Raw genomic sequence first — 23,698 nt, forward strand, 5'->3', positions numbered from 1 at the left:
CGATGGTAAGGAGCTGGAAACCTTCAGTGTCTGCAGGTGGGCTCTGGTTATACCAAGTATATAAGTGGAAAAAGTCATTGAGCTTAGCGATTTGTGAACTTTACTGGGTGTAAGTAACACTTCAATAAAGTATATGTAGTAGATATTTTATTTTAAGATTTTACTTATTTATTTGAGAGAGAGTGAGAGCAAGCAGGGGGAGGGAGAGGGACAAGCAGACTCCACACTGAGCGTGGAGCCCGACTCCCGGGCTCGATCCCAGGACCCCAAGGCCATGACCTGAGCCAAAATCAAGAGTTGGACACTCAACCAGTGGAGCCACCCAGACGGCCCTGTAGTAGATATTTTAAAACCAAATATTAAAACCTTTTAAAAAAGAAAATAAACAAATGCACAAACAACCCCCCAAACATGGCGTGAGCTCCTGCTTTGGGCTAAACATTTCCTTGCGCGTTGTCTTGGTTAATCCTTACGACCTCCCTGTAGGTTTGGCATTATCGTCTCCACTTTGGAGAGGAGCCTGCAGCTCAGAGAAGGAAAGTGATGTGCTCAGTGTTGCACAGCTGGGGGGTGGGCAGAGCCAGGATTCGCCGTCTTCCACCACACACAGGACTTTCCGAGCCCCCTCTGGCTCTCCCTTTCCAAGTACACGTTCACACTGCACTCAGGGGTGCCACTGGCCTTCTCTGCCTGGGAGATCACCTCCCCTGAGCCTCCGCCCGCCCCTCCCGCACTCTCCAGCCCAAAGTGGTTCTAACCCAGGTGTGTCTTGCCCCCTTAGCATCCCTTCGTCAGCAGTGTCACCAGCAACAAGGCTCTTCGGGAGCTGGTGGCCGAGGCCAAGGCTGAAGTGATGGAGGAGATCGAAGATGGCCGGGAGGAAGGGGAAGAGGAGGACTCCACGGATGCCACCTCTGTAAGGCCTGGAAAAGGGGGTACTGGGGGGGAAGGGATCCCGGCAGGCCTTGGCTGGTATAGGAGAGGATCTGGGGGGGCACAGGAAGGATTCCTGTTTTTCCCCAGCTTAGAGATTATAGCCCCCCACGCCACAGGTTACGTAAGTCAGCACATGGGCCAGGGTGAGGCAGCGGGGATGTGTTGGCCAGATTCTGGAAGTTTTCAGGAAAGAGCAGTAATCTAGATTTTCACATGGGTTCTTCCAATTTTTAAAAGTTGGTAGCTGACTCATTGCTTCCCTGCCTTTTTCCTGTTGTGGCTCACATGCAGCAAGAAAACGTTTTTAGCACCCTGTGGGGTAAATGCAGATAAAGGCTGCACGTGACCAGAGGCAATAGGCCGAGGGGCTCCGGGCACCCCAGAGCCTGTCTGGCTGCCCCGAGTGCCCAGGGGACCCATGGCTTGGCACATTTGTAACCCATCAGCAGCTTCAGCACTTGGCAGAATTTAAATTTAAATTAAAGCTAATTTAAATTTTTAAAAACATCTGAGCCAAGTAAAACATGTCTGTGGGCTGGATTCTGTCCTGAGCTGCCGCTTTCGGATCCCTGGTTTAAGCCACTTGGGAAGGGCCTCTTCCAGGAGGGAAACGTGCTGGCCAGATGGTGCCGTGGAGCGAGTGAGGCAGGGACTGGACTCGTCTGCCAGGGAATGGACAGTATAGCGCTGTCTCGAGTTTAACGGAATCCTGGGAGAAGCCGAAGGCTGGCCTGACTCCTTCCCACAGTGAAGAAGGGAAGCACCGAGGAGGAGGAGTGGAATCAGGACAGCAGCCGTAGCCTTTTACGGAGCCCTGGCTCGGTGCTGGGCACTGCAACTCTCACAGGACAACCAGGGCTCCATTTTAGAGATGGGCAAAGTGAGGTCCGAGGAGTGACGTGGCCGAATGAGCTGATAGGCTGCGGGGCCAGGTGTAGGCAAACCATGCTGGGTGAGTGGCCTGGCTCCAGGAGGCAGCCTGGCTCCAGCGGTGGCCTGGGTCCAGGAGGAGGCAGCAGACAGCAAGGTTAGGGAGGGAGGTGGAACGTAGTCACACCAGCCTGCTTCTCCACAGGCTCCTGGAGGCTGATGCTTGTCGTGAGGGCAATGGGGGCTAATGAGGGTTTCAGGCAAGGGCTGGGCATTGGTGTGGGGGTGATGGGATCTGATCTGAATTTCTGAAGCATCATTCTAAGGGTGTTGAATAAGGAGGTGGACTAGAGTTGCTTCTGGAAGCATCCGTATCCAAGGATAAAACTAGCGGCCATTAGGACCCAAGGGAATGCTACGGCGTGATTCCATTAATATCAAATTTGAAAACAAGCAAACCTGTAACACTTTGAGTTCAATGTCAGGACAACCATTATGTCAAGGGGAGGGGCAGACATGGGGGGGTCTCTGAGGCAGGCCTGTTCCACTCCTGACACGGAAGGTGGCTGAGTGGGTGCTTACTGTATTCATTCACTGGGCGTTTATATTTCATCCACAGAAATGGGCGTTCTGTTTCACAATAGCAGTGTTTCTAGTCCTTACCACTCCCCCAAAGCTCTAAGAAACAAAACAAAACAAAACTTTAAAAACTTAGTGGCTGATAGACTGAATCTAGCTCCTGTATAGTTTTGGTTTGGTTTTTATGCAATTAAAAAAAAATAAACACAAAACTTGAATTAGTTGCCATCTAAAAATCAGGCGGTGTCAGGTTAAAATCCAGATTCTCGCTTGTCTTAAAAAATTGGAAAAGTGTGTCTCACATGTCACAATTAGCTGGAGCAGAGTAGCCACTGCCACCTTTAGACAGGGCACGAGCTGTCCAGCTGGCCACAGTTGCCTCTGCTGACAGGAGGAGTAACAGAGTTACACAAAAGAGTTAACACAAAAGAAGTAGTAATTCTATTGTTGGTTAGACAGCAGGGAGTAGTGAGGACTGTGGCTCACTGGAGAGGGATAACTACATTCTTCCTTGGCCCTGGCCTACTTCACCTTGTGAGTGTCTGACTTTCGACCCTTCTGCATCTTTGACTCTTGTCTTAGACATAAAATAGCACGGTTTTGATTCTTTTTGCTTCCTAGCCTGTGGGGAACCATACTCGAGACTCTTCTGAGGTGAGTCAACTGAATCTCAATACCGACAAGCTTCTCAAAGAACCATCTTTCACCCCACTGCCACCAAGCCAGCCTCAGGACAATGTGAATGGGCCCAGCCAGCCCTCTGGGGACAGATCCCTCCAAACCACCAACCCCCCAGATGTGGCTTCTGGAAATGAGAATGGCCTGGCGGTGCCAGCACCCTCCCGGAAGTCCCGGCCAGTGTCAATGGATGCCAGAATTCAGGTATCTGAGGAGAAGCAAGTCGCTGACCAGGGCGGGGACCTCAGTCCTGCAGCCAACAGGTCCCAAAAAGCAAGCCAGAGCCGTCCCAACAGCAGTGCCCTGGAGACCTTGGGTGCCGAGAAGTTAGCCAACGGCAGCCTGGAGCTCCCCACCCAGGCAGCCCCGGGCCCATCCAAGAGGGACTCAGACTGCGGCAGCCTCTCCACCTCCGAGAGCGTGGACTACAACACCTCCCTCTCAGCCGACCTGTCCCTGAACAGAGAAACAGGCTCTCTGTCCATCAAGGTAATGCCACCTCTTCTACCGCAGGTAGAAACTGCCGCCTGGTGTTGGTTTTTGAAAGCATGTAGAGGCCGCCTTCCATTTTAAGTGGTTCATGAGGCTTGCTCTTTTTTAAAGAGCTTGGAGCTCAATTCATACGGTAATCTCCAGAATATCTGAGCTCAGTCTGGGATTTGGTCATGCCAGGCAGTTGACTCAGTTTTTAAATTTCGATTTGTGTATCCATTTAAATTGGGTTTGGTGAAGTTCGAGAGAGAGAAGTCTAGGAGTGAAGTTCTCTTATTTGGGGGTCAGTTATAGGGAGTGGGCTCAAGGCACTGTTGGGGCTCAGTGGCCTTTGCGGAGGTGGGTAACACTGCGGACCACAGTAGCCGCTGAGCTTGAGGGCTCAGCATGGAGGCCAATGCTGCGAAGTGCTTGAAAGAAAACACAGGCTTCTTCATCGTCTCGAGGTACAGATGAGCAAATGGAGGCTTAGGTGGGGAGTGGAGAGCTGGTCAGACCCCCAGACTTTGTGCTCTGAACCCCACATGCCATTCTGCTTTCCCGGGGGAAGCCTGGCTGCCTCGTCAGGAAGGGCGGACCCCTCCCCTGCCCACACGGATAGATCTCAGGATGTTCTTGAACTCACTCTTGGCCACTTGACCAGGCCACACTGAGGGTCATTCCCAACCAAGGCTGGTTTTAGGGAAGATGCTGTATCATTTTGGTTTTTTCTCCCATTGTTTCCTTGGTGGAAACCACACAGTAGAGACGCCAAAATATTTGCTCAATGAAGGGAAGTGAAAGGAGGAAAAGCAGCGAGCCAGCCCAGCAGTTAGCTTCAGGGAGAGCAGGGAAGCACAGTTCTAACATGTCACCAGGAGAAGCCAGACGGCGGCCCTAGGTACGGGCAGCATCGGGGCCCCTCATCGGCCTTAAGACAGATAGTCTGTCCCTTCCCTACTTAAAAAAACACTAAGCAAAAAGAAAAAAAAAAAAGTAATTATTAAAAAATAAAGGCCAGAGCAGGGTCTCCCCTGCCTGTTCTCAAGGGTGTTGAGAACATTCCTTTGCTGGCTGCCTGGCAGTGAGTCAGGGAACACGGCTGTTCTGATAAGAGTCCGTGGGCGGCGTCAGCACCCCGCAGGGAGATGAGGAGCCTGTTACCTCGGGGCGGGGGCGGGGGGTGGCAGGCAGGAGGCCCCGTGACCGTGACCAGGACTAGTCCTAGTGTGAGGGCTGCAGCCCCCGGCTCCCTTCTTCCCCGCCGCTCCCCGTCTCTCGCCGTCAAGTCTCGGGTGGGGCCCTAGGCTGGGAGAGCCGGGTAGGACGTGAGAGGTGCGTGTGGCTGCTCCGTGCCCGTGGTGTCCGGGGCCCCTGGAAGCCTCGGGGGGAGCCGAGCCCTCAGCGAGCAAGGGCTGGCCCCTGTCCGGCTGAGCCCGAGTGGGGCTTCAGAGCACGCTGGGGGGACGGAGACTGACTGCAGCCCGCCGCCCGGCCGCCCTCTGTTTTCGGGCTAGAAGGCCCTTGGGGCAGGGTTGGGAACGCAGGGCTGGGCTCCGCCACTGGGGCCTCGGCAGCCCGTCCAGGTCAGACGGGGGAGGTGCCATGACGACTGCAGTGCAGGCCCACAGGCTCTCAGCTGAATCAGGACCCATTTTCAAAGGGTATTTGAACACCCCGAGGAGTCCCGGCAGCCCTCTGAGCACTTGGTCTGAAATGCGTGGTTATTCACGGGAAAAGACGAAGATTATGAATGATTTCATGGGGGCTCCAGACGGGTGTGGCCTCCTGTGGCGTTCAGGTCAGCTCGGGGTTGGCTTCCAAGTCCGTAAGGAGCTTCAGTTGTCCGGGCTCTTGGGATTTTCCCTGTGGGTGAGAGACGGTGGTCTGCAGTCATAACCGTCAGCTCTAGATACCAAGAACGGAACAGTCGCCGTGAGCCGGGCCTGTGCTGCGTCCCGCACGCATCTCTCACGGTGGCTCGGTAACCGCCCTGGGAGGTAAGCACTGCGGTTCTCTTCCTCTGGCGACTTTAGGAGCTGAGGCTCGGACAGGACGAGGGACTTGCTCAGGGTCACAGAGCCAGTACGTGGTAGAGGGAGGGTTAGAACCTGGTTCTTTCTGGTGCCACGTCCTGTGTGTGAGGGTGCTGGCAGCCAGGCGTGAGGCCGCGGGGCAGTGTGTGCAGGCCAGGATCGGGCGAGGACAAGGAGTAAGCTCAGACACTCAGGGCCCCAAGCTGGGAAGCTTGAGGCAAGAGGGGGATGATGGACGGCCGTGTCCTACCTGGATGTCGGGGCCGTGGGGCCAAGAAGGCTGTGGGCCACACCCCTATGTCACCCACAGATTCTTAGCTGAAATCCTCAGCTTTGCCTAATGATCCTACCCTGCCAGGACTCCAGGCTGCACAATAAAACCCTCAAGAGGACACGCAGGTTTGTGGTGGACGGCGTAGAGGTGAGCATCACCACCTCCAAGATCATCAGCGAGGACGAGAAGAAGGATGAGGAGATGCGGTTTCTCAGGCAAGCCTGCGGTGGACCGCTGACGGCGGTACCGGGCGGGGGCGTGCTGAGAAGGGAGGTTTGTAGGTTCCTTTGGCTAGAGGACTGTCTACAGCATGAAGTGAGGGATCAAGGACACAAAAGGCAACTGGTTTTGCTCCTGCACTCCCCAGTCCACCCATCCATTCATCTGCACGTCCGTCTATTTACTCACCTGCCTGCCCATCCATATACCCAACTGTTTACCCACTCATCTACCCACCACCCACCCACCCACCCACTCACCCACTCACCCATCTATCCATCCACTCACCCGCCCATCTACCCACTCATTCACCCACCCATCTGTTCACCCACCCATCCGTCTACTCACCCACCCTCTCATCCACCCACCCATCCGTCTACTCACCCACCCACCCACCCACCCATCTGTCTACTCACCCACCCACCCATCGATCCATCTACCCATGTACTTGCTCATCTACCAGGTTGGGGGACACGGTAGTGATCCAGATAGTTGAGGCTGTCGCCGTTGCAGAGCTCACACCCCATGATATGATACACAGAGTAAGCCCCAGTTGTGGCACAAGCTGTGAAGGAGGTAACGGGTGATATGCTAGCCCCTGGGTTGGGGCGGGGAGAGGCTGCTGTGTGTGCGGGAGACCCTGAGTGGGATTGCTGGGGGAGCACCGAGGGAGCTGCAAAGCTAACGCCTGAGGAGTGACTGCCGGGCTTGTTGAGAAAGCTGAGAGGATAGGGCTGTGAGTGTGAGTGTGAGGGCAGAGGTCACGGAGGCCTGTGGGCCAGGGTGGAGCGTGGATTTTATCCTAGGTACAGCCAGAGTCAAGTAGCTGGTGAGTGACTGGCTGTCATGTCCCTTTTGAAAGATGGCTCTGGCAGCTGCAGGAGTGTGGGCTGTAGGGGGCGACACTGATGCCGGGTGACAGGGAGACCCTGTCCAGCACAGTCGGGCTGCAGGCTTGGGCTGGGGCAGTAGCCGGGAAGAGGGAAGAAGGGGTCAGTTCAACATACATATTGGAGGCAAAACCAGTGAGACTGGTGAAGGGAGGAGAGTGTGAGGCAAAGCTGTCTCCTGAGAGCTGCCTTTGCACTTTGGAGGTGCTCAGGCCCCCTAATAGCCCTCCTCAGGGAGACCCTATTTCCCCCATTTTGTAAATGAGGAAACAGTGTTTCTTGGCAGGTCAGTTACTTGCCTTGGGTCACCCAGGTGAGAAGGGAGAGCTGCGATTCTAACTAGACCTCTCTGTGTGAGGATTTGACCAGGCTTCCACTGGACTGGAAGCTTCCTGGGGCTGCTGGGGGTGAGGGGCTTAGCAGTCAAGGAGGCCTTGGAGCCACAGAGCTGCCTTGGAGCCAGGCCTTTGCAGGATAAATTCATTATTAGTTTGGAGAACATTTCTAGAACATTGAACACATTTATCTTTTTAAAAAAGCACAAGCATTCCAAAGCCAAACAGCAGCAGTTTTGGATGCTCTGGGGCCCTTTCCCCTCTAGCGACCACAGAAATGAGAGGCTGACTTTTCATCAGGGGTGTCTGCATTTCTGCATGAATGCATGTACACGTGTACACACACACACACACACACACACACACACACACACAGACAGCGTCCTCATCATGGGGGCTGGGGGGCTCGTGACAGAGGGGGGGAGGATGGTTGTTCTTGGAGGCTGATACCACCTTCCATTTTCCTGGTCACCTGGGAGGTGACCTGTTCTCCTAAGCTTCAGACCTCAATGGCTGAGTTTCCTTTCCACCCTCATCTCCTGTCCGGGCAGTTCAGGTTCCCGGCTTGAAACTGCAGGTCCACCATACCCCATCTAGAATCGATGCCCTCTGGCCCTGGCTGAGGCCCCCACCCTTTTGCTAAGCAGAAGAGCTGTGTGTGACTCAGGTTTGAAAGGTGAGACTTCGTAGAGGTCGAGGGCCTCTATCCTGGTCCGGAGGGGGCCGAGTGGTCTGTATACCTGGCTCGGCTGCCACGCTGCGCAGGGGCGTGGAAGGCTCTCGTTGTTCCCCGGCCGGCTGTCGCCCCCCCCACTCCACCCCCCGGCCTTCATGGATGCTAGGATTTCCAGAGAATTGGGTCACACACAGGCTTTTGAACCGTGTGACCAGATGTTCACTCTCCCAGATTGACGCTTCTAGGTCAGAGTTCTTTCTCCTTTTCCCTAAAATTGCTGGTGCCAGCGCTTCCTTCCTTAAGACATCAGCTGTCTCTTGGCCTGCCTTCCCCTGTGAGAACCCAGGTGGGGCAGGGAGGTAGTGTTTGAACCTAGCTGCCCACCTTCTTTTGTATTCTTTTGTTTTTTGGTCAGGTGTTCTCTGAGCCTTAGTTTCTTTGGAGTCAGGATTTCTGTGTCTTTGTTCACACTGTCAACCCTCTCGCTGCCCAAAGAGCGGAGGCTCAGACGGAAGGTTCTTTCTGTGGCTGTGGAGGCTGTCTCTAGTTTCCCAGAGACCGGGCAGCCTTTGCCTCTTCTTGTTCGTGATCACCCCAGCAGCTACCACTTAGTAACAAACTTGGTGAGTTTTACCACTGAGTTACCATGTCTGCGCAGGTCAGGGGGGCACAACAGGCACCCCCGCATTTGACCCTCAAAGAACCTGAGCGGCGGACATGATCTGTGTGTTTTACAGATGCAGGGAGAGGGGCCTCGAGACTGAGTGACGGCCGGAGGGGCCCCGGCCGGAAGTCAGCAGAGCTGAGGCTCAAACAAGGTCCCTCTGACCCCCAAGAATGTGCCGGCTCCTCTCTCGGGCAGCATTTGGGGGGGCAGATGGACTCTGGCCAAGAACAGAACACAGGCCTCATGGGCCCAAATCCTGAGGGGCTGCCAGGGAGCCCTGATTCATAGTCAGGAGGCCCACGTTCTTTCTGTATCATTTTCTTTCCTGATCCATATCAATCTTTAATAGATTTGCCCAGAAAGCAGCACAGTTAACCCTTCGGAGTTTATCCTGCAGTTATTTTTTTGTGTGAGTAAACATAAACACATACACACATTGACAATATGTGTGTTACAAAATTAAGGTATACTCTGTGGTCTAGGTCAAATTTTTATCGTATTGATATTTTGAATAGGTAATATTATGTCATGGTTCAAAATTCAAAGAAACGCGCGCATGTGCGCACACACACACACACACACACGGCATCTAGTTCCCCTCTGTGTTAATATTAAAGTGAACACACACAGACACATAAATTGTCTTTTTTTTTTGTTTTTCACCCAGAGGGTAGGGTAACATAATAGACCCACTTGTCACCACCTTGCTTTTTTCACTTAGAGATCATTCCATATCTGTTCATAAAGAATTATTACATTTTTTAAAAAAATTGTTGCATTTTTAGTAGATGTTTTCCCATGTAATTATTTTCTAAAACTTGATTTTTTTCATGGCTGTGTACACAAAATTAACATCAGGTGGATACATTTTAATTTATTTAATTAGACCTATACGATGGACGTGTATGTCATTTCCAGTTTTGGACTATTATAAATAATTTTGTTATGGATCCTTACTCAGTTGTGTTGTGTATCTATGAGTATTTCTTTCGAATCAATATCTAGAAATGGAAATACTGTATCAAAAGGCACGAACTTACTACCAGTTGTCCTCCAGAATGTACCAGTCCATACCAGCAGGTTATGGAAGTATCAATTGCCCCTCGGCTCTTGTCTTTTTAATGCAAATGGGATTTTAAATTTGCACCTCATATCCATATTGGGTCATTTAAAAATTTTTGCTTTTTCTTTCAAGTCTGTTCATGTTTTGTGTTCCTTTTTAAAAGTAGGCTCCTCCTGTTTTTCTTATGTAAGTACTCTTTATACATTGATCATTCATGTTTTGCCTGTCAATAAACGTCAAATTCAGCCCGGGTTCTAGTCATGCCCCTGCCCGTTCCATGCTCCAGTCGCCAGTGTCCGTAGCCATGAGTTATGTGATCGCTGAGACGCACGTCCTTTCACCCGCAGGCGCCAGGAGCTCCGGGAGCTCCGGCTGCTGCAGAAGGAGGAGCACCGGAACCAGACCCAGCTGAGCAGCAAGCACGAGCTGCAGCTGGAGCAGATGCATAAACGTTTTGAACAAGAAATCAACGTGAGTGTGAGAAAGGATGGGTCCCCCGAGGGCTCCTTGCTCCGTGTTTCCTCTAAGGGCCGTAGAGAGCCCCATTCCTGTGGTTTCCTAATCTCACGAGGCCTTGACTTGTGAACACAGAATCTCATGAAAGTCCCAGTGCTTCTCAGTCACTCGGGAGGGTCTCCAGCGGGAGACAGCTTTGCTGAGTACCATGCAAGAGCCCTGCACGGTAGGCAGTCCGGCTTCCCTTCTGCACATGAGGAAACAGAGACCACAGAGGTTAGGCGACTTGTCCCAGGTCACACGGCCACGAGGTGGTCGAGCTGGGAGTCAGGCCCAGGTCTGAAGATAAGCTCTGGGCTCTCCCCATCTTACTTCCCATCTTCCTCCCGGGTGTCAAGTCATTTTGCTAAATTTCTCCTTCTGCTCCTTCCAGGCCAAGAAGAAGTTCTTTGACACGGAGCTGGAGAACCTGGAGCGTCAGCAGAAGCAGCAAGTGGAGAAGATGGAGCAGGACCATGCCGTGCGCCGCCGGGAGGAGGCCAAGCGGATCCGGCTGGAGCAGGATCGGGACTACGCCAGGTTCCAGGAGCAGCTCAAACTGATGAAGAAGGAGGTGAGTATGTGTCGGGCAGAGGCTGGGGGTGGGGCGTCTAGGTTGCAAGGGATCGAAACCACAGCCGAGCCCCGCTTCAGCAACAGAGGGAATCTGGGGGGCTCGTATGCCTGCGGAGCTCACGTCCAGGTGTCTGGTTTACGTGCTCCAGTTGCACCGTGAGGAGCCACTCGGGCTCTGCGGGCTTGTGCTGACTTGACTCCCAGGCAGCTTCCTGGATGTCCTCCCAGCCCAGCAACCCCAGCTGAAAGAGAGCAGGGGAAAGGAAGGGATGGCAGCCCAGGGGATCTGAGATGCTTTCACCAGAAGCGGGGAGCGGGTGCTGGGCGGCAAACACAGTATGTCTTCTGTGCCCTGCCCTCCTTCTCCCCTAACAGCAGTCCCCTAGTTGGGACCCACGTGGCCCTTCTTCTCTTTCCTTTCCCAGCTGGAAGAGGAAGGGGGAGGTGGCAAAGAGGTAGATGGTCCTGAGACAAAGGGAGAGAGGCAGATTTCCCAGCCTGCCCTGGGGAAGGGCATCCGGGGCCCAAAAAACAGCCCACACCTCCCTCTGTGGAGCCTGTCACTGGCAGGCTGGGACAGACTTGCTAGGCCATTCCCAGTCTCCAGACGAACAGCCTCTAAGGGTGGTCTTTGGTGCTGCCGGCCGCAGGGCCGCAGAGCCTGGCTCCCAGATAGCAGTGTATGGCTGTGACATTTGTTGTATCCAGGGGGCCTCAGGCAGCTGCGGGGGGGCAGGGCTGGGGTGAGACATGTGGCCACAAAACTTAAGGGGGCGCCAAAAACCTTGGTAATCAAGATAAACAGTATTCTAGGGTAGTGTTTTAAAATAAAAAATACTGCAAAATATTCACGATGAACAGAATGTCAGCTACTTAGAGTCAGGATCCAACGGGGCCAAGATAAGGGTAAGATGATGAGTCTGAGTCCTGCAAATACAGGGCTGGATCCTGTCTGTATTTAAAATTTTGATATTCATGGGAGCCTGGGTGGCTCAGGCGGTTAAGCGTCTGCCTTCAGCTCAGGTCATGATCCCAGGGTCCTGGATCGAGCCCCGTGTCAGGCTCTCTACTCTGCGGGGAGTCTGCTTCTCCCTCTCCCTCTGTCTGCTGCTCCCCCTGCTTGTGCTGTCAAATAAAGTCTTTAAAATTTGATATTCATGATTTTGGGCATGAATTTGGAAATTTTTTAAACGTCATTTATCTTGATGACTGAAGTTTATGGTATTCCCTTTTATGGCTGAGGTGAGTGCCTCACTGGCCCTACTTATCCTGCTCCCGGCCCTCCTGCTGAGGGCCAGGCCAACGGGCTGGGGCACAGTGCCGGTCCTGAGCACGCCCCCAGCTCCAGTGCAGGGAGCACAGGCTTGGGAGTCAGGCCTGGCTCTGAGTCTTGGCTCTGGACCACTAACTGCACTGAGCTTCGGACAGCAACCTTCCTGAGTCCCGCGTACCTCCTCTCGAAATGAGAGCCGCTCAGCGCCTCTTTTATGGACTCTGCACACGTACGGCACTGTGCTAGGCGCCGGGGTACTGAGCCAGAGAGACAGGAGCGCTGCTCTCAAGATGCTGTTCACTGCCACAGAAGCCCGCAGTTTATGGCCATTATAGGTGTGCGTTTTCCGTGCCCGTCTCTTTCTCCTTTCCTTCTGGCACTCCCCAATACACGAATATTACACCTGTGGTATTTTCCTGTGAGTCTCTAAAGCTTTAGGCTTTGTAATCCTTTTTCTCTCCTGTTCATGTTGTCTAATTTTTATTACTCTTCAAGGTCACTGGTCCCTCTGTCACCTCCACTCCACCCTGGCTCTGTCCAGTGCTTTCTGCGTTTAGTGTCAGATGCTGCCTTGTTTAGTCCTAAGTTTTTTGCGTGTCTCTTTTTTAAAGATTTTATTTATTTACCTCAGAGAGCAAGTGTGTGCACATGTGTGGGGGAGGGGCAGAGGGTGAGGGAGAAGCAGACTCCACGCTGAGCGTGGAGCCCAATGACGGGCTCAATCCCATGACCCCGAGATCATGACCTGAGCCAAAACCAAGAGTTGGATGCCTAACTGAGCCACCCAGGTGCCCTGTCTCTTTCTTAGGGTTTGTATTTCTTTGTGGCAACAAAGAAAACGAAAGCAGCACTCCTTCGCTCTGGGAAGTCCAAAACTGGAGCCAGCAGCAGACAGGAGTAGGCCAGTGGGGACCACCTGTCAGAGGGACTTCGTGGAGAGTGGGGCTGGGGGCCAGTGTCCAGAAAGCTGAACCTCCTCTTCGGTCTCCCTGACCCAGAAGTTCAGGGGTTGAAGACTTACTTTCTAGGAAAGGTGAGGAGGCACCCTGACCCCACCACTCTCTGCTGTTTCTGGTGCAGGTGAAGAACGAGGTGGAGAAGCTCCCCAGGCAGCAGCGGAAGGAGAGCATGAAGCAGAAGATGGAGGAGCACACACAGAAGAAGCAGCTTCTCGTGAGTCCTTGTCCCTCAGTCAGGGGGCAGAGGGGTTGGAGAGCCCCAGGTTTGAGACCCCGAATGATCAAGTGCCCCCTCTGTGCTCCTGCCTTGCCCCTGGAATACCCATGTCTCATTCTGAGTGCTTAAATCCAGCCTATCCTTGCTAGCACCTTCCCCAGGCAGCCTTCCTTGACTGCTCTCACTCCAGCTGCAAGTGAGCTCCCCCGTTTCTGGACCCTCCAGCCCTTTACATCCATCTCTTCCAAACCGTTTAGTGCCTCCCGTCTGGTCTTGGGTTGTTTGTATGTCGAATCTCCTTGGATAACCCAGTACACCCACCTGCCCACTTGGCCTCCACAATCTCCCAGCCCTGGTCCTGTTCTTGGATTCTGAGGGGGCACTGTCCTCCCTCCTGCCATCAGGCCAGAAACCTTGTTATTCCTGACACTTCCATTTCCCTCCAACTCTTTATCACCTACTAAAGCATGGATTTTTTTTTTTTTTTAAGCTCCAAACGGTCTCTGGATCTGTCCACTTTATCTGCATCTCTGTGACTCCCTAGCCATGGTCACCTTCTGCCTGGACCGCTGCAACAGCCTCCCAGCTCGCCTCCCTGCTTCCTCTCTTGCTCTCTTACAGTTTCCTCTCCCACCAGCCAGTGCAGTCAACTTGAATTCCAAATCTGATCATGTCACCTCCCCCCAGCCAGTGCGGTCAACTTGAATTCCAAATCTGATCATGTCACCCTCCCCCCATAGTCTTGTGTCTTCAAAACCTTCAGTGGCTCTCACTTTGTCCATAAGATAAGGCCAGCCTCCGTATGTGCTTTCAAGGCCCCGTGGGTCTGGTCCTGGCCAGCCTCTCCAGCTCAACTCGGTCCCCTCTGCCCCAGCCTCACACCAGCCTTCTCTGTAGCCCTTGTCAGACCGTGTGCTCATTTTTCTCCCCCTATGGAGTCTGTACATTTTGCTTTCTCTGCTCCCTAATGTACACTTAAAAATGCTTTGTATATTATCTGGTTTAGCATTCATGGCTTACTGGGATAGGTGCTGTTCATTTTTCCCTTTGCAGAGGAAGAAACTAAGGCTCAGGGAGGTGACTCTCCAGAGTTAGCAGTATGGGGCATGGCCCCAAATTCAAGTCTGTCTCCAGACATCGTGTTCTCTCCAGGACACCATCATACTGTCCTACAACCTGTCCCTTGATGCTGTCATCAGAAAAAGAATTCCGGGCTGGGGAGGGTGGGGGAGACGGCCCCCAGCCCCACACAGGGAGAGCAGATGGGCTCCTTAAGGAGGCCATTTGGGCAGTGGCATCGAGAGCCTCAGAAATGTGCACACTGCTGGCCTGGATTTTCTGTTTCTAGAGACTAATCCTGAGGATAACTCATCACAGAGTTTACAAACAGTTAGCTACCAGAATCCAAAGAGCAGCACCATCGAAAATAGAGACAACCTGGAAGCAGCCTACTAAGTACTGGGTATTGAATAAGCTAGGGTGCACCTGCGCCATGAAATACTTTCAGCCATTAGAACTCATTTGGTAGAAGTTTACATTATCACATGGAAAGGTATTTTTAATTTTTAAAAATTACAGTAAAATAGACATAACAAAATTTAGCATCTTAACCATTTTTAAGCGTACAGTTCAGTGGCATTGAGTACATTCACACCGCTGTGCAAAGCAGCCCAGCCCCACCATCCATCCCCAGAACCCTTTATCTGGCAAAACTGAAACTACTGAATAAATAGTAAAACACCCCATGATACCCCTCCCCCAGTCCCTGGCAACCACCATTCTACTTTCTGTCTCCACAAGTCTGACCTACATGTGGGATCATACGGTATTTGTCCTTTTGTGTCTGCTTTCCTTCAATTTAACATGCCCTCGAGAGCCACCCATGCGGCAGCCCATATAAGCACTTCCTTCCTTTTCAGGGCTGAGTAATGTTCCACCGTGTATCTGTACTACATTTTGTCTGTGCACTCTTCTGCCTGTGGCTACTTGAGTCGTTTCCATCCCGTAGCTATTGTGAATGATACTGTTACGAACACGGGTGTACAGATCTCTAAGTCCTTTTACACGAACATGTCTGTACAGATACACCAAAACCAGCTGCTACTCCTGGGTGATAGGGTTCGTGGGGACTTTTGTTTCTGCTTATGGGTTCCCTAAGGTTTTTAAATTTTAATTTTTTAACTCTTTATTATGGCAAATTAAACTAGGCAGAAGGAGGTACAACAGGAACCCCCTCATTACCAGAACACAGGAATTATGAACTCATGTCCCCTTACTCCCCCACCCTCCGGTGTTATTTTGAATCAAATCCCACACATCCTGTCATTTCACCTGTAAATGTCTCCGTGTGTATCTCTAAAAAAAAAAACCCACAATACTATAAACATACCTAAGACTTTAAATATTTAACAATAATTACTTACTGACTTATTTGCAGTTGAATCATTATGTACATTTCCAATTGTCTCATTAATTTTTTTCTTTCTTACAATTTGTTTGAATCGGGGTCCACAAAAAGTGCACGTGCCACAGGTGGCTGAGGTCTCTAAGTCTCATATTTCCCCCACACATGTTGTCTTTGCGGCTTGTGATGACTTTTCTTCTGTCGTAACAGTAGAGGGCGAGATGCCGAGCCAGCGCTAAAGGTCCGACCTCGTCTCTCCCACACAGGACCGGGACTTCCTGGCCAAGCAGAAGGACGACTTGGAGCTGGCGATGAAGAAGATCACTGCTGACAACAGGCGGGAGATCTGTGACAAGGAGCGCGAGTGTCTCACTAGGAAGCAGGAACTCCTTCGAGGTGGGTGCCAGAGAGTGGGCTCTGCTAGAACTGCGAGGTTCTGCTCCATCCTGAAACCAAACGGCATCCCTCAGGGTGAAACACGGGGCCAGCCCCCACCGAAGTCAGGACTGGGGCACAGATACCAGCTGTCACCAACATGATTTGACATTATTCCTGATATTGAGGAAAGAAGAAAGCAAGCAAGCGATGTAGGGCGGGTAGGAATTGTAAATAAGTACACTGGGTGAACAGGGTGCTGGGGTGGGGACAGTACCGAACCCCTTATAACAGCTACCTGGTATCGAGCGACTGCTTTGCCGGGCCGTGAGCCGGTCTTCATGGCTCAGGCTCCTTAACGCAGCAAGGTGTTTGTGCAGACGAGGAAACGGACGCTGGCGCAGTGACTGTGCTTCGGCTGGGGTTGCTCGGCTAGTGGGGGGAGAGCGGGCCTTGACCTCGGATCTCCTCTTGGAGCTGAGCTCTTAACCACTCTGGTGTGGTGGGTCCCTCCCAGCACGGGACCTTCCAGAGACCCCAGTGTGGGCCACTCTCAGAGGGAGTGCAGAGGAACTCCTAGGGAGGGAGGGCTTCTGCATCTGGACGGGGTCCCTCAGCAGAGGGGTCCTGGGATAGAGCTCTGAAGGGCAGCAGGGCTTAGGGTCTTTGTATGGCCTCGGCTTTATCTCACTATGCCTAGCAGATGTTTGGTGCAGTTTCTGGGGCTGTGCAAAGCAAGTGGGCTCTAAGTGGCCAAACATCCGTTGTGAGTGTGGCGCCTGTTGTGAAGCAGTAAGCGACACAGGGCCAGTGACAAGCACTGTCTGTGGCTTCACTGACACAACGAAGAAGCTGCAGCCAGCGCTGGGATGGTGCACACGGCTGAGCAGTGTAGACCCAAGTACTTGGGTGTGGGGCAGCGAAATGGGGTCCTTAGTGTTCTGACGTTCTGAGGAGCCACAGATGTTTCAGGAAAGCCCTCATTTTCTTTTTTTGTCCATGATGTCGAGAAGAACCACCCTACTTGTGGGACAGTGGTGCTGATTTTGGTCAGGAAGCCAACTTACTGTTCCGATGTCCTGGGGGCAGCTACCGGTTTTCACAGATCAGGAATGCAGTGAAATAACAGACCATTCTTCGTGGGTTGAGCACAGCCCGCTCTGGGTCTTGCAGGGCGTGAGGTCTTCATCTGACAGCAGCTCCCTGCCTGTGGCTGAGCAGAGGATCAGGTCGTAGACTTCCAGTGATAAAATACCAGATACTGCTGTCTCAATAATGTATATATAAAGGACGTGCAGTGGCCAAGGAGGGTGTCCCCATTTTCCAAAGGAGGAAATGGTGACAAGAGGGCTGTCCTGTCGTCCTCATGGGGCTCCATGAGCCCTTCCCACCCGCCCATTAAGAAATACTGAACATAAACATGTCTCCCAAGAACATCTCTCCCTCTGTGGTGTGGTTATACCTGCTTGGCAGAGGCAGGAGTGGAGGCCTGCAGAGGCTTTGTTACCTGTCCCAAACTACAGTGAACGAGCTGGGCTCCAGCCTAGGTCTCTGGTTTCTCTGGCTTCTGACTGCGGTCACTTCCAGAGAATGGGGTACCATTCTCCCGGGAGCTATCATCTGAGGCAGGGCCGCGCCCAGTGGGGCTCTGGCCGTTAGTGTCTCATCAGGCCTCATCCTCCACAGACCGGGAGGCAGCCCTGTGGGAGATGGAGGAGCATCACCTGCAGGAGAGGCACCAGCTGGTGAAGCAGCAGCTCAAAGACCAGTACTTTCTCCAGCGGCATGAGCTGGTGCGCAAGCATGAGAAGGTGAGGTCCCTGGCTGGGCAGGTCCCTGGGGCTGCCACCAAAAGAGCTAGGTAGGGCCGTGAGGCCACACCGTGACAGGGTGCCACTTGAGTACGATCTGTGCTCCCAAGAAGAGCCAGGTATGAGCCATGGTGGGGCCCAGGGTGGTTCTTGGGGGGTGTCCTGCCTCAGGTGGAGGGGCCACGGACAGGGGAAACCACGCAGGGAAGCAGATGGCGGCCCCCTCACGGACTCCTTAGGGTGTGTCTTTCATTTTTTCCCTCCTCCTTCATCCTTCCATTTTCCCCTTCTCTCTTTCACATGCATTCCCTCAGAATGCTTGTAAGTCTCGAACACCACCTCTGCCAGGAAGCCTTCCTTAACCCCCTCAGCTCAGGCAAGGGCCCCTGCTCCGTGTGGCCAGAGCATCCTCTACTTCTGTGTAATTGTCTGCCTTGGTTTGAGCCCCTTAGTGGGAACAGAGACAGACAAACCGAGGTATGGATGTGCAGTCAGCGGGTAATTACAGTTCCAAATCTACGTGCGACGATGGCAGTCAGCATGGGACTGTGGCGGCTCTACTAAGGGTGGCTGGCTAGGAAGTCGGGGGAGGCTCCTTGGAGGAGGTGATGGCCATGCCAAGTTTGGATACACAAATAGGTGTTAGGTGAAGGAAAAAATTTTAATAAGATGTTTCAAGAATGATGAACCGTCCCTGTTAGCGTACGTTTCGCTCTGAGGTGTTAGCTTTAATGGCATGCTGCCACAGATCACACAAGAAGGCATTTAGAAGGTAAAAATCCAAAACAGTCACAAAAAGTAACATTTCCCGTTCTCCCTTTAAAAATCGACAGAAGTGCAATGCTACCAGCCTTGCTCCGCTGAGCATTCGGGGCCACGTGGGTCCTGGGCTCCCAGCGGAGTGTGGCGGCCTCGGGCCCTCCCTGCACCCCGGGGCCCAGAGCCCACGTGACCCGGCCCCGCCGGCTGTCCCCTCAGGAGCGGGAGCAGATGCAGCGCTACAACCAGCGCATGGTGGAGCAGCTGAAGGTGCGGCAGCAGCAGGAGCGGGCGCGGCTGCCCAAGATTCAGAGGAGCGAGGGCAAGACGCGCATGGCCATGTACAAGAAGAGCCTCCACATCAACGGCGCGGGCAGCGCCTCCGAGCAGCGCGAGAAGATCAAGCAGGTGGGGAGACGGTGCAGGTCTGGTGGGCCTGAGCCTTACAGGGTCGGGGGCTAGAAGACGTAAGCTGCAGCACGGGTCTTGGAGGAGTGCCAGTCACACCCTCATCAGCCCCCCGCCCTGCTGGACAGAGGAGGAAGCCCAGTCACCGTGCCTGTTCGGCTTCCTCTGCTGGTAAACCCCTTCCTCTCATCTACCAAACCCCACTTGCGTGTCACCCATGTGTCTCGGGGACGTGGAGTCGGTGGCCCTGGGCTCCTGTGATGCCTGTGTGGTAGCACATGTCACAACACAATGTTGTGTCCCCACCAGCCTGGGTCTCAGCACAGAAGGCGGCGCAGCCTGAATGGTGTAGGGCACTCGGGTTGTGCCTCTGACGGGGCCTTCTAGAACAAGCGGGGTGGAGGTGGGCCCCCCGGCCAGGCCTGTGGCCCTCTGAGGCACTCACCCTCTCTGTCGCAGTTCTCCCAGCAAGAGGAGAAGAGGCAGAAGTCGGAGCGGCTACAGCAGCAGCAAAAACACGAGAATCAGATGCGGGACATGACGGCGCAGTGTGAGAGCAACATGAGCGAGCTGCAGCAGCTGCAGGTACAGCCCTCCCTGTCCCCCTTCTTGGACTGCCTCAGTTTCCCTCAAAGCAGTCTGCTCGCAGGGACTAAAGACTCTACAAACAGGGAGGGAGTCTCGGCAGAGCAGCCTGCGCTAGAACGGTTTCCATCCTGCTGTGTAATGCTGGCCAGATCCCATCACGTCCCAGGCCGCAGTTCCTGCAGGCGGAGAGTAGGAGTGGGGTGGGGGTGAGAATTCCTGTTCTGTAGCATTGGAGTGAGGCTTCGTAAATGAGACGACCGAGCTGAAAGTGCCTTGCCTGAGGCTTGGCAGTGGCATGCTGCCGGAATTCTTGGTCATCACTGTGTCTTGGGACAAGGTGTCCCAATTAACCCTTATACCAAAACCAGATATTATTAAGGAAAACAGCAAACCACTATCTTTCATAAACACAGATGCACAAATCCTCAACAAAATATTAGCAAACTGACTCCAACAACATGTAAAAAGATTCCAAGTGGGCTCTATGCCGGACAGGTTCAACATTCAAAAGTCAGTGTAGTCCATAACATCAACAGGCTAAAGAAAAATCGCATCATGTCAACAGATGCAGAAAAAGCACCTGACAAAACCCAACACTCACTCATGATAATACTCTTAGGAAACTAGGAATAGAGGGGAACTTTCTTAACTTGATAAAGAACACCCACAAAAACCTACAGCTAATATCATCCTTAAAGGCAAGAGGCTCAAAGCTTTCCCACTGAGATCAGGGAAGGGCATCCTGGCTTTGCCAACCACTTGGCAACCCCTTTCCCTAGGGAGATCCTGAGCTCTTCAAGATTCCTGACTCCTGAGCTTGCCCGATGCCTGAGGGGTACCACCCCAGGAGCTGGAACGTGGAGCCCCCTTGTGGTGGAGCAAGGCATTGCCATACCTGAGGGATGGGCAAACTCAAACCTCTGACTTTAGGAAATTGCTCAAGCTATGGGACCCATTTGGCAATTTCTGGAGAGGCAGAGAGGCGTGGAGAAAACATGACAGGCGCTGAAGCCTGTCAGGTAGGGACTCTGCCATTTGTCGCTGTGTGAATTTTAGCCAACCCCCTCACCTTCTGCATCTGTTTTCCCATCCCTGTCTCATGGAATTACTGGGAGGATTAACTGAGAGAACCCTTATAAAGTCCCAGGGGCCCAGCTTCTGGCAGGTCAAAGGTACTCCATGCTGCTAGGAGTATTGTTTCTAACTAAACCGATTTCTAAACTCTCAGAAGCCAGAGCTTAAAACCCAAAACGAAAACCCCTAATGGGTTTCGCTCTTCCAACCCAATAGGGTTGAGGTATCTGGATGAAGGCATTTTCCTCTTGCTTTATAAGCTCCTTACAAACTACAAGATTGATTCTCTGTGAGGAATCAACAGGGACTTGTCCCTTTTGCCTGTGAGAAATTCTAAGTAACTTTTGTGAGGCAGATAACTTACCTCAGAGAGAACAGTGAAGTTGGGAGTGCCTCAGTCAGGTCCATGTCCTCATCCTTACTACAAATTTCTCCTGAGGAAATGACATACAATACAAAAAATTACATATATAGTTTATCTGAGCTCTGGCTGCCATAACGAAATACCAGTCCGGGTGGCCTAAACAACAGTTTATTTGCTCACAGTTTTGAAGCCTGGAAGTCTGAGATCAGCTTACCAGTGTGGTTGGGTTCTGGCGAAGACTCTCTTCCTGGCTTGCAGATGGCTGCCTTCTTGCTGTGTCCTCACATGGCAGAGGGAAAGAGAAAGCAACCTCTCTAGTGTCTCTTCTAAGGACACTAATCCCATCATGAGGGCCCCACCCCTCGGACCTCAACTGAACTTAATTTTTTCCTAAAGGACACACCTCCAAATACCATCACATTGGGGATTAGGGCTTCAACATACGAATTTTGGAGAGAAACAATTCAGTCCAAAGCACAGAATACAGTGCTATTTAAAATAGTGAAAATTAAGAGCAACCTAAGTGACCAGTGGAATATTCTGTAGACATTAAAAATGATTATGAAAAATGGTAATTTTTTGTAGAAATGTTTACATTATAATGTTAAAGGTTGGGGGAAGCCGGTTTCAGAAATGCATATACAGGGTGAGCTAAACGACATCTAGAACATCTAATTTTTGCGGTGGTTGCCTCTAGTGGTGGGATTGGGGGATTAAGTAATAGTTTTATAGTTTTGTTAAAATGACATATATGTTCATGTTGAAAAATTTAAACAATGCAAAAAAAGCACAAAGAAGAAATCTGCAAATTACTGCAGCTTCCACCACATAATAAACACTATTAACATGAACATTCTGAAATATTCCTCCAGGCATATCTTAGTATCTATGTATTTATAGGTATAGAGTTTCATATAAATTATAATCGAGAAGAAATAATAAATGAATAATGCTGGTGCCATCATGGCTACAGCGTGAGGTTATGTTTCAGCTCTCTGCACCTCCGCCTTCTGAGTTTCTTACCTGTTCTGCCTGGAATTTGTTCCAGAATGAAAAGTGTCACCTCTTGGTAGAACATGAAACCCAGAAGCTGAAGGCCCTAGATGAGAGCCATAACCAGAACCTGAAGGAATGGCGGGACAAGCTTCGGCCACGCAAAAAGGTAACCAAGTCTGGGCTTGTGGGCTCGGTGATAGGCTCTTCTCCATGCTGAGCCACAGGTGTCTGCCTACGATGTGAACACAGATATAGGTAAGGTACAGATTTATAGATTTACTTGAAGAAATTGGCTCATATGATTGTGGATGGCTGCTAAGTCTGAAATCTGCAGGGCAGGTTGCAGGTTGGAGACCCGGGAAGAGTTGATGTTGCAGTTTTGAGTCCCAGGGCAGTCTGGAGGCAGAATTCCTTTTTCCTTAGGGGAAACCTCAGTCTTAAGGCCTTCAACTAGTTGGACGACGTCCACCCACATTAGGGAGGGTAATTTGCTTTACTCAGAGTCCACTGAGTTAAATATTAATCACATCTAAAAGTTCCTTCACAATGACATCTCGATGGGTGTTTGACCCAGACAACTGGGTACCATCCCTTGCCAGGTTGACACAAAATTTACCATCACAGGGCCTCAGTGTGGTGCAAGAAGTCATTAGCCAGCCCATAGTACAGACCATGGACGTACTCATTTCCTTCCATTCCTAAACTGTCTGAGGAGAGAGCTGCCCTAACTGCACTTGATTGGGTATCTGGAAGCCCTGAGGTTTGTTCTGCCATCATACATCAGCTCTGGTTGTTCTAACTGTGGTCTGGACAAAGGCAGCTGCCTATCTCGGCTATCTAATGGCCTTAGAAGTCCTCTAAGTGAGGCTTCCCTACCTGTGCTAATGGAGCTTTCTGTCTGGAAGTTGGCCGCGGTCCCAGACCTTCCTCTTAGCAGGCCCGTGTTTATCATTTTCTGTAATCACGGCCTGTTGGGACTTTTGATACTTGACACTCAAATCAATAATGTTTCTGCTGACATAGGTTGACTCTGGTATCAGGAAATAAATGTTCACCTGCTTCTCTTACCTGGGTGTTCTATACCCTTGGCACATCCTGACAGTTTGAAAATGAATGATCACATTGCCTCTAGCAATTGCCTCATATTTCCAGGACACCTGGGTTTGGGGAGGTACCACAGTGTATGTCTGGAGAGCTGCATTGAAATTTGCCTTTGGGGGCTGCTATTATGCAGAATTTTTTTTTCTTAAGATTTTATTTATTTGAGGTGGGGGGAGACCACAATGGGAGGGGGCAAAGGGTGAGAGGAAGAATTAGGCTTCCCGCTGAGCAGGGAGCCTCATGCGGGACTTGATCCCAGGACCCTGGGATCAGGACCTGAGCCAAAGGCAGATGCTTAACCGACTGAACCACCCAGGTGCCCTATTTCAAATGTAGAATTCTTTACAGAACTGTCTGTCGTTAGCTGCCTGGGTTACTGTTGGAACACTGAACCAGAAGTGATAGAAATATTTTTGTGGATTTTAATCCACAGTCTTGAGCTGTACAGGGGCAGGGGGGATGACTGTACACTGTGGAATAGTTCTAGAAAAATTCAGACTTATTTCTTTCAAATAAGTACAGAATATCTGGTAGCATCAATAAAGTGTTGCTTGGGTGACAGTTAACACCGAATATGGTCTCAGACAAGTCTTCTCTTCTCAGT

General features: G+C 51.8%; 1 protein-coding gene and 1 long non-coding RNA gene across 3 annotated transcripts in view; one reads left to right on the top strand and one right to left on the bottom strand.

The window, feature by feature from the left end:
• Nucleotides 1-23,698, top strand: part of STK10 (serine/threonine kinase 10) — a 127,335-nt gene that overhangs the window by 86,005 nt on the left and 17,632 nt on the right. The window contains exons 8-18 of the mRNA XM_040630293.1: nt 782-916; nt 3,007-3,552; nt 5,929-6,059; nt 10,042-10,165; nt 10,584-10,763; nt 13,119-13,211; nt 15,885-16,014; nt 17,680-17,804; nt 18,783-18,971; nt 19,431-19,556; nt 22,046-22,159. Of these exons, the coding sequence (XP_040486227.1) occupies nt 782-916; nt 3,007-3,552; nt 5,929-6,059; nt 10,042-10,165; nt 10,584-10,763; nt 13,119-13,211; nt 15,885-16,014; nt 17,680-17,804; nt 18,783-18,971; nt 19,431-19,556; nt 22,046-22,159 (1,893 nt within the window). The remainder of the gene's footprint in view (nt 1-781; nt 917-3,006; nt 3,553-5,928; nt 6,060-10,041; nt 10,166-10,583; nt 10,764-13,118; nt 13,212-15,884; nt 16,015-17,679; nt 17,805-18,782; nt 18,972-19,430; nt 19,557-22,045; nt 22,160-23,698) is intronic.
• Nucleotides 14,755-23,698, bottom strand: part of LOC121102747 — a 70,728-nt gene continuing 61,784 nt past the window's right edge. Inside the window, exons 4-9 of one of the 2 annotated variants that reach the window (XR_005834829.1) lie at nt 22,021-22,225; nt 21,212-21,277; nt 20,998-21,067; nt 17,061-17,206; nt 16,292-16,425; nt 14,755-16,064 (exon numbers count right to left, since the gene is read on the bottom strand). This is a non-coding gene — a long non-coding RNA (uncharacterized LOC121102747). Of the gene's footprint in view, nt 16,171-16,291; nt 16,426-17,060; nt 17,207-20,997; nt 21,068-21,211; nt 21,278-22,020; nt 22,226-23,698 lie in introns of both variants that reach the window. The other variant, XR_005834828.1, reaches the window with a different exon arrangement.

Source organism: Ursus maritimus, unplaced genomic scaffold, assembly GCF_017311325.1.
Source record: "Ursus maritimus isolate PB19 unplaced genomic scaffold, ASM1731132v1 scaffold_15, whole genome shotgun sequence".
Taxonomy (NCBI): Eukaryota; Metazoa; Chordata; class Mammalia; order Carnivora; family Ursidae; genus Ursus; species Ursus maritimus.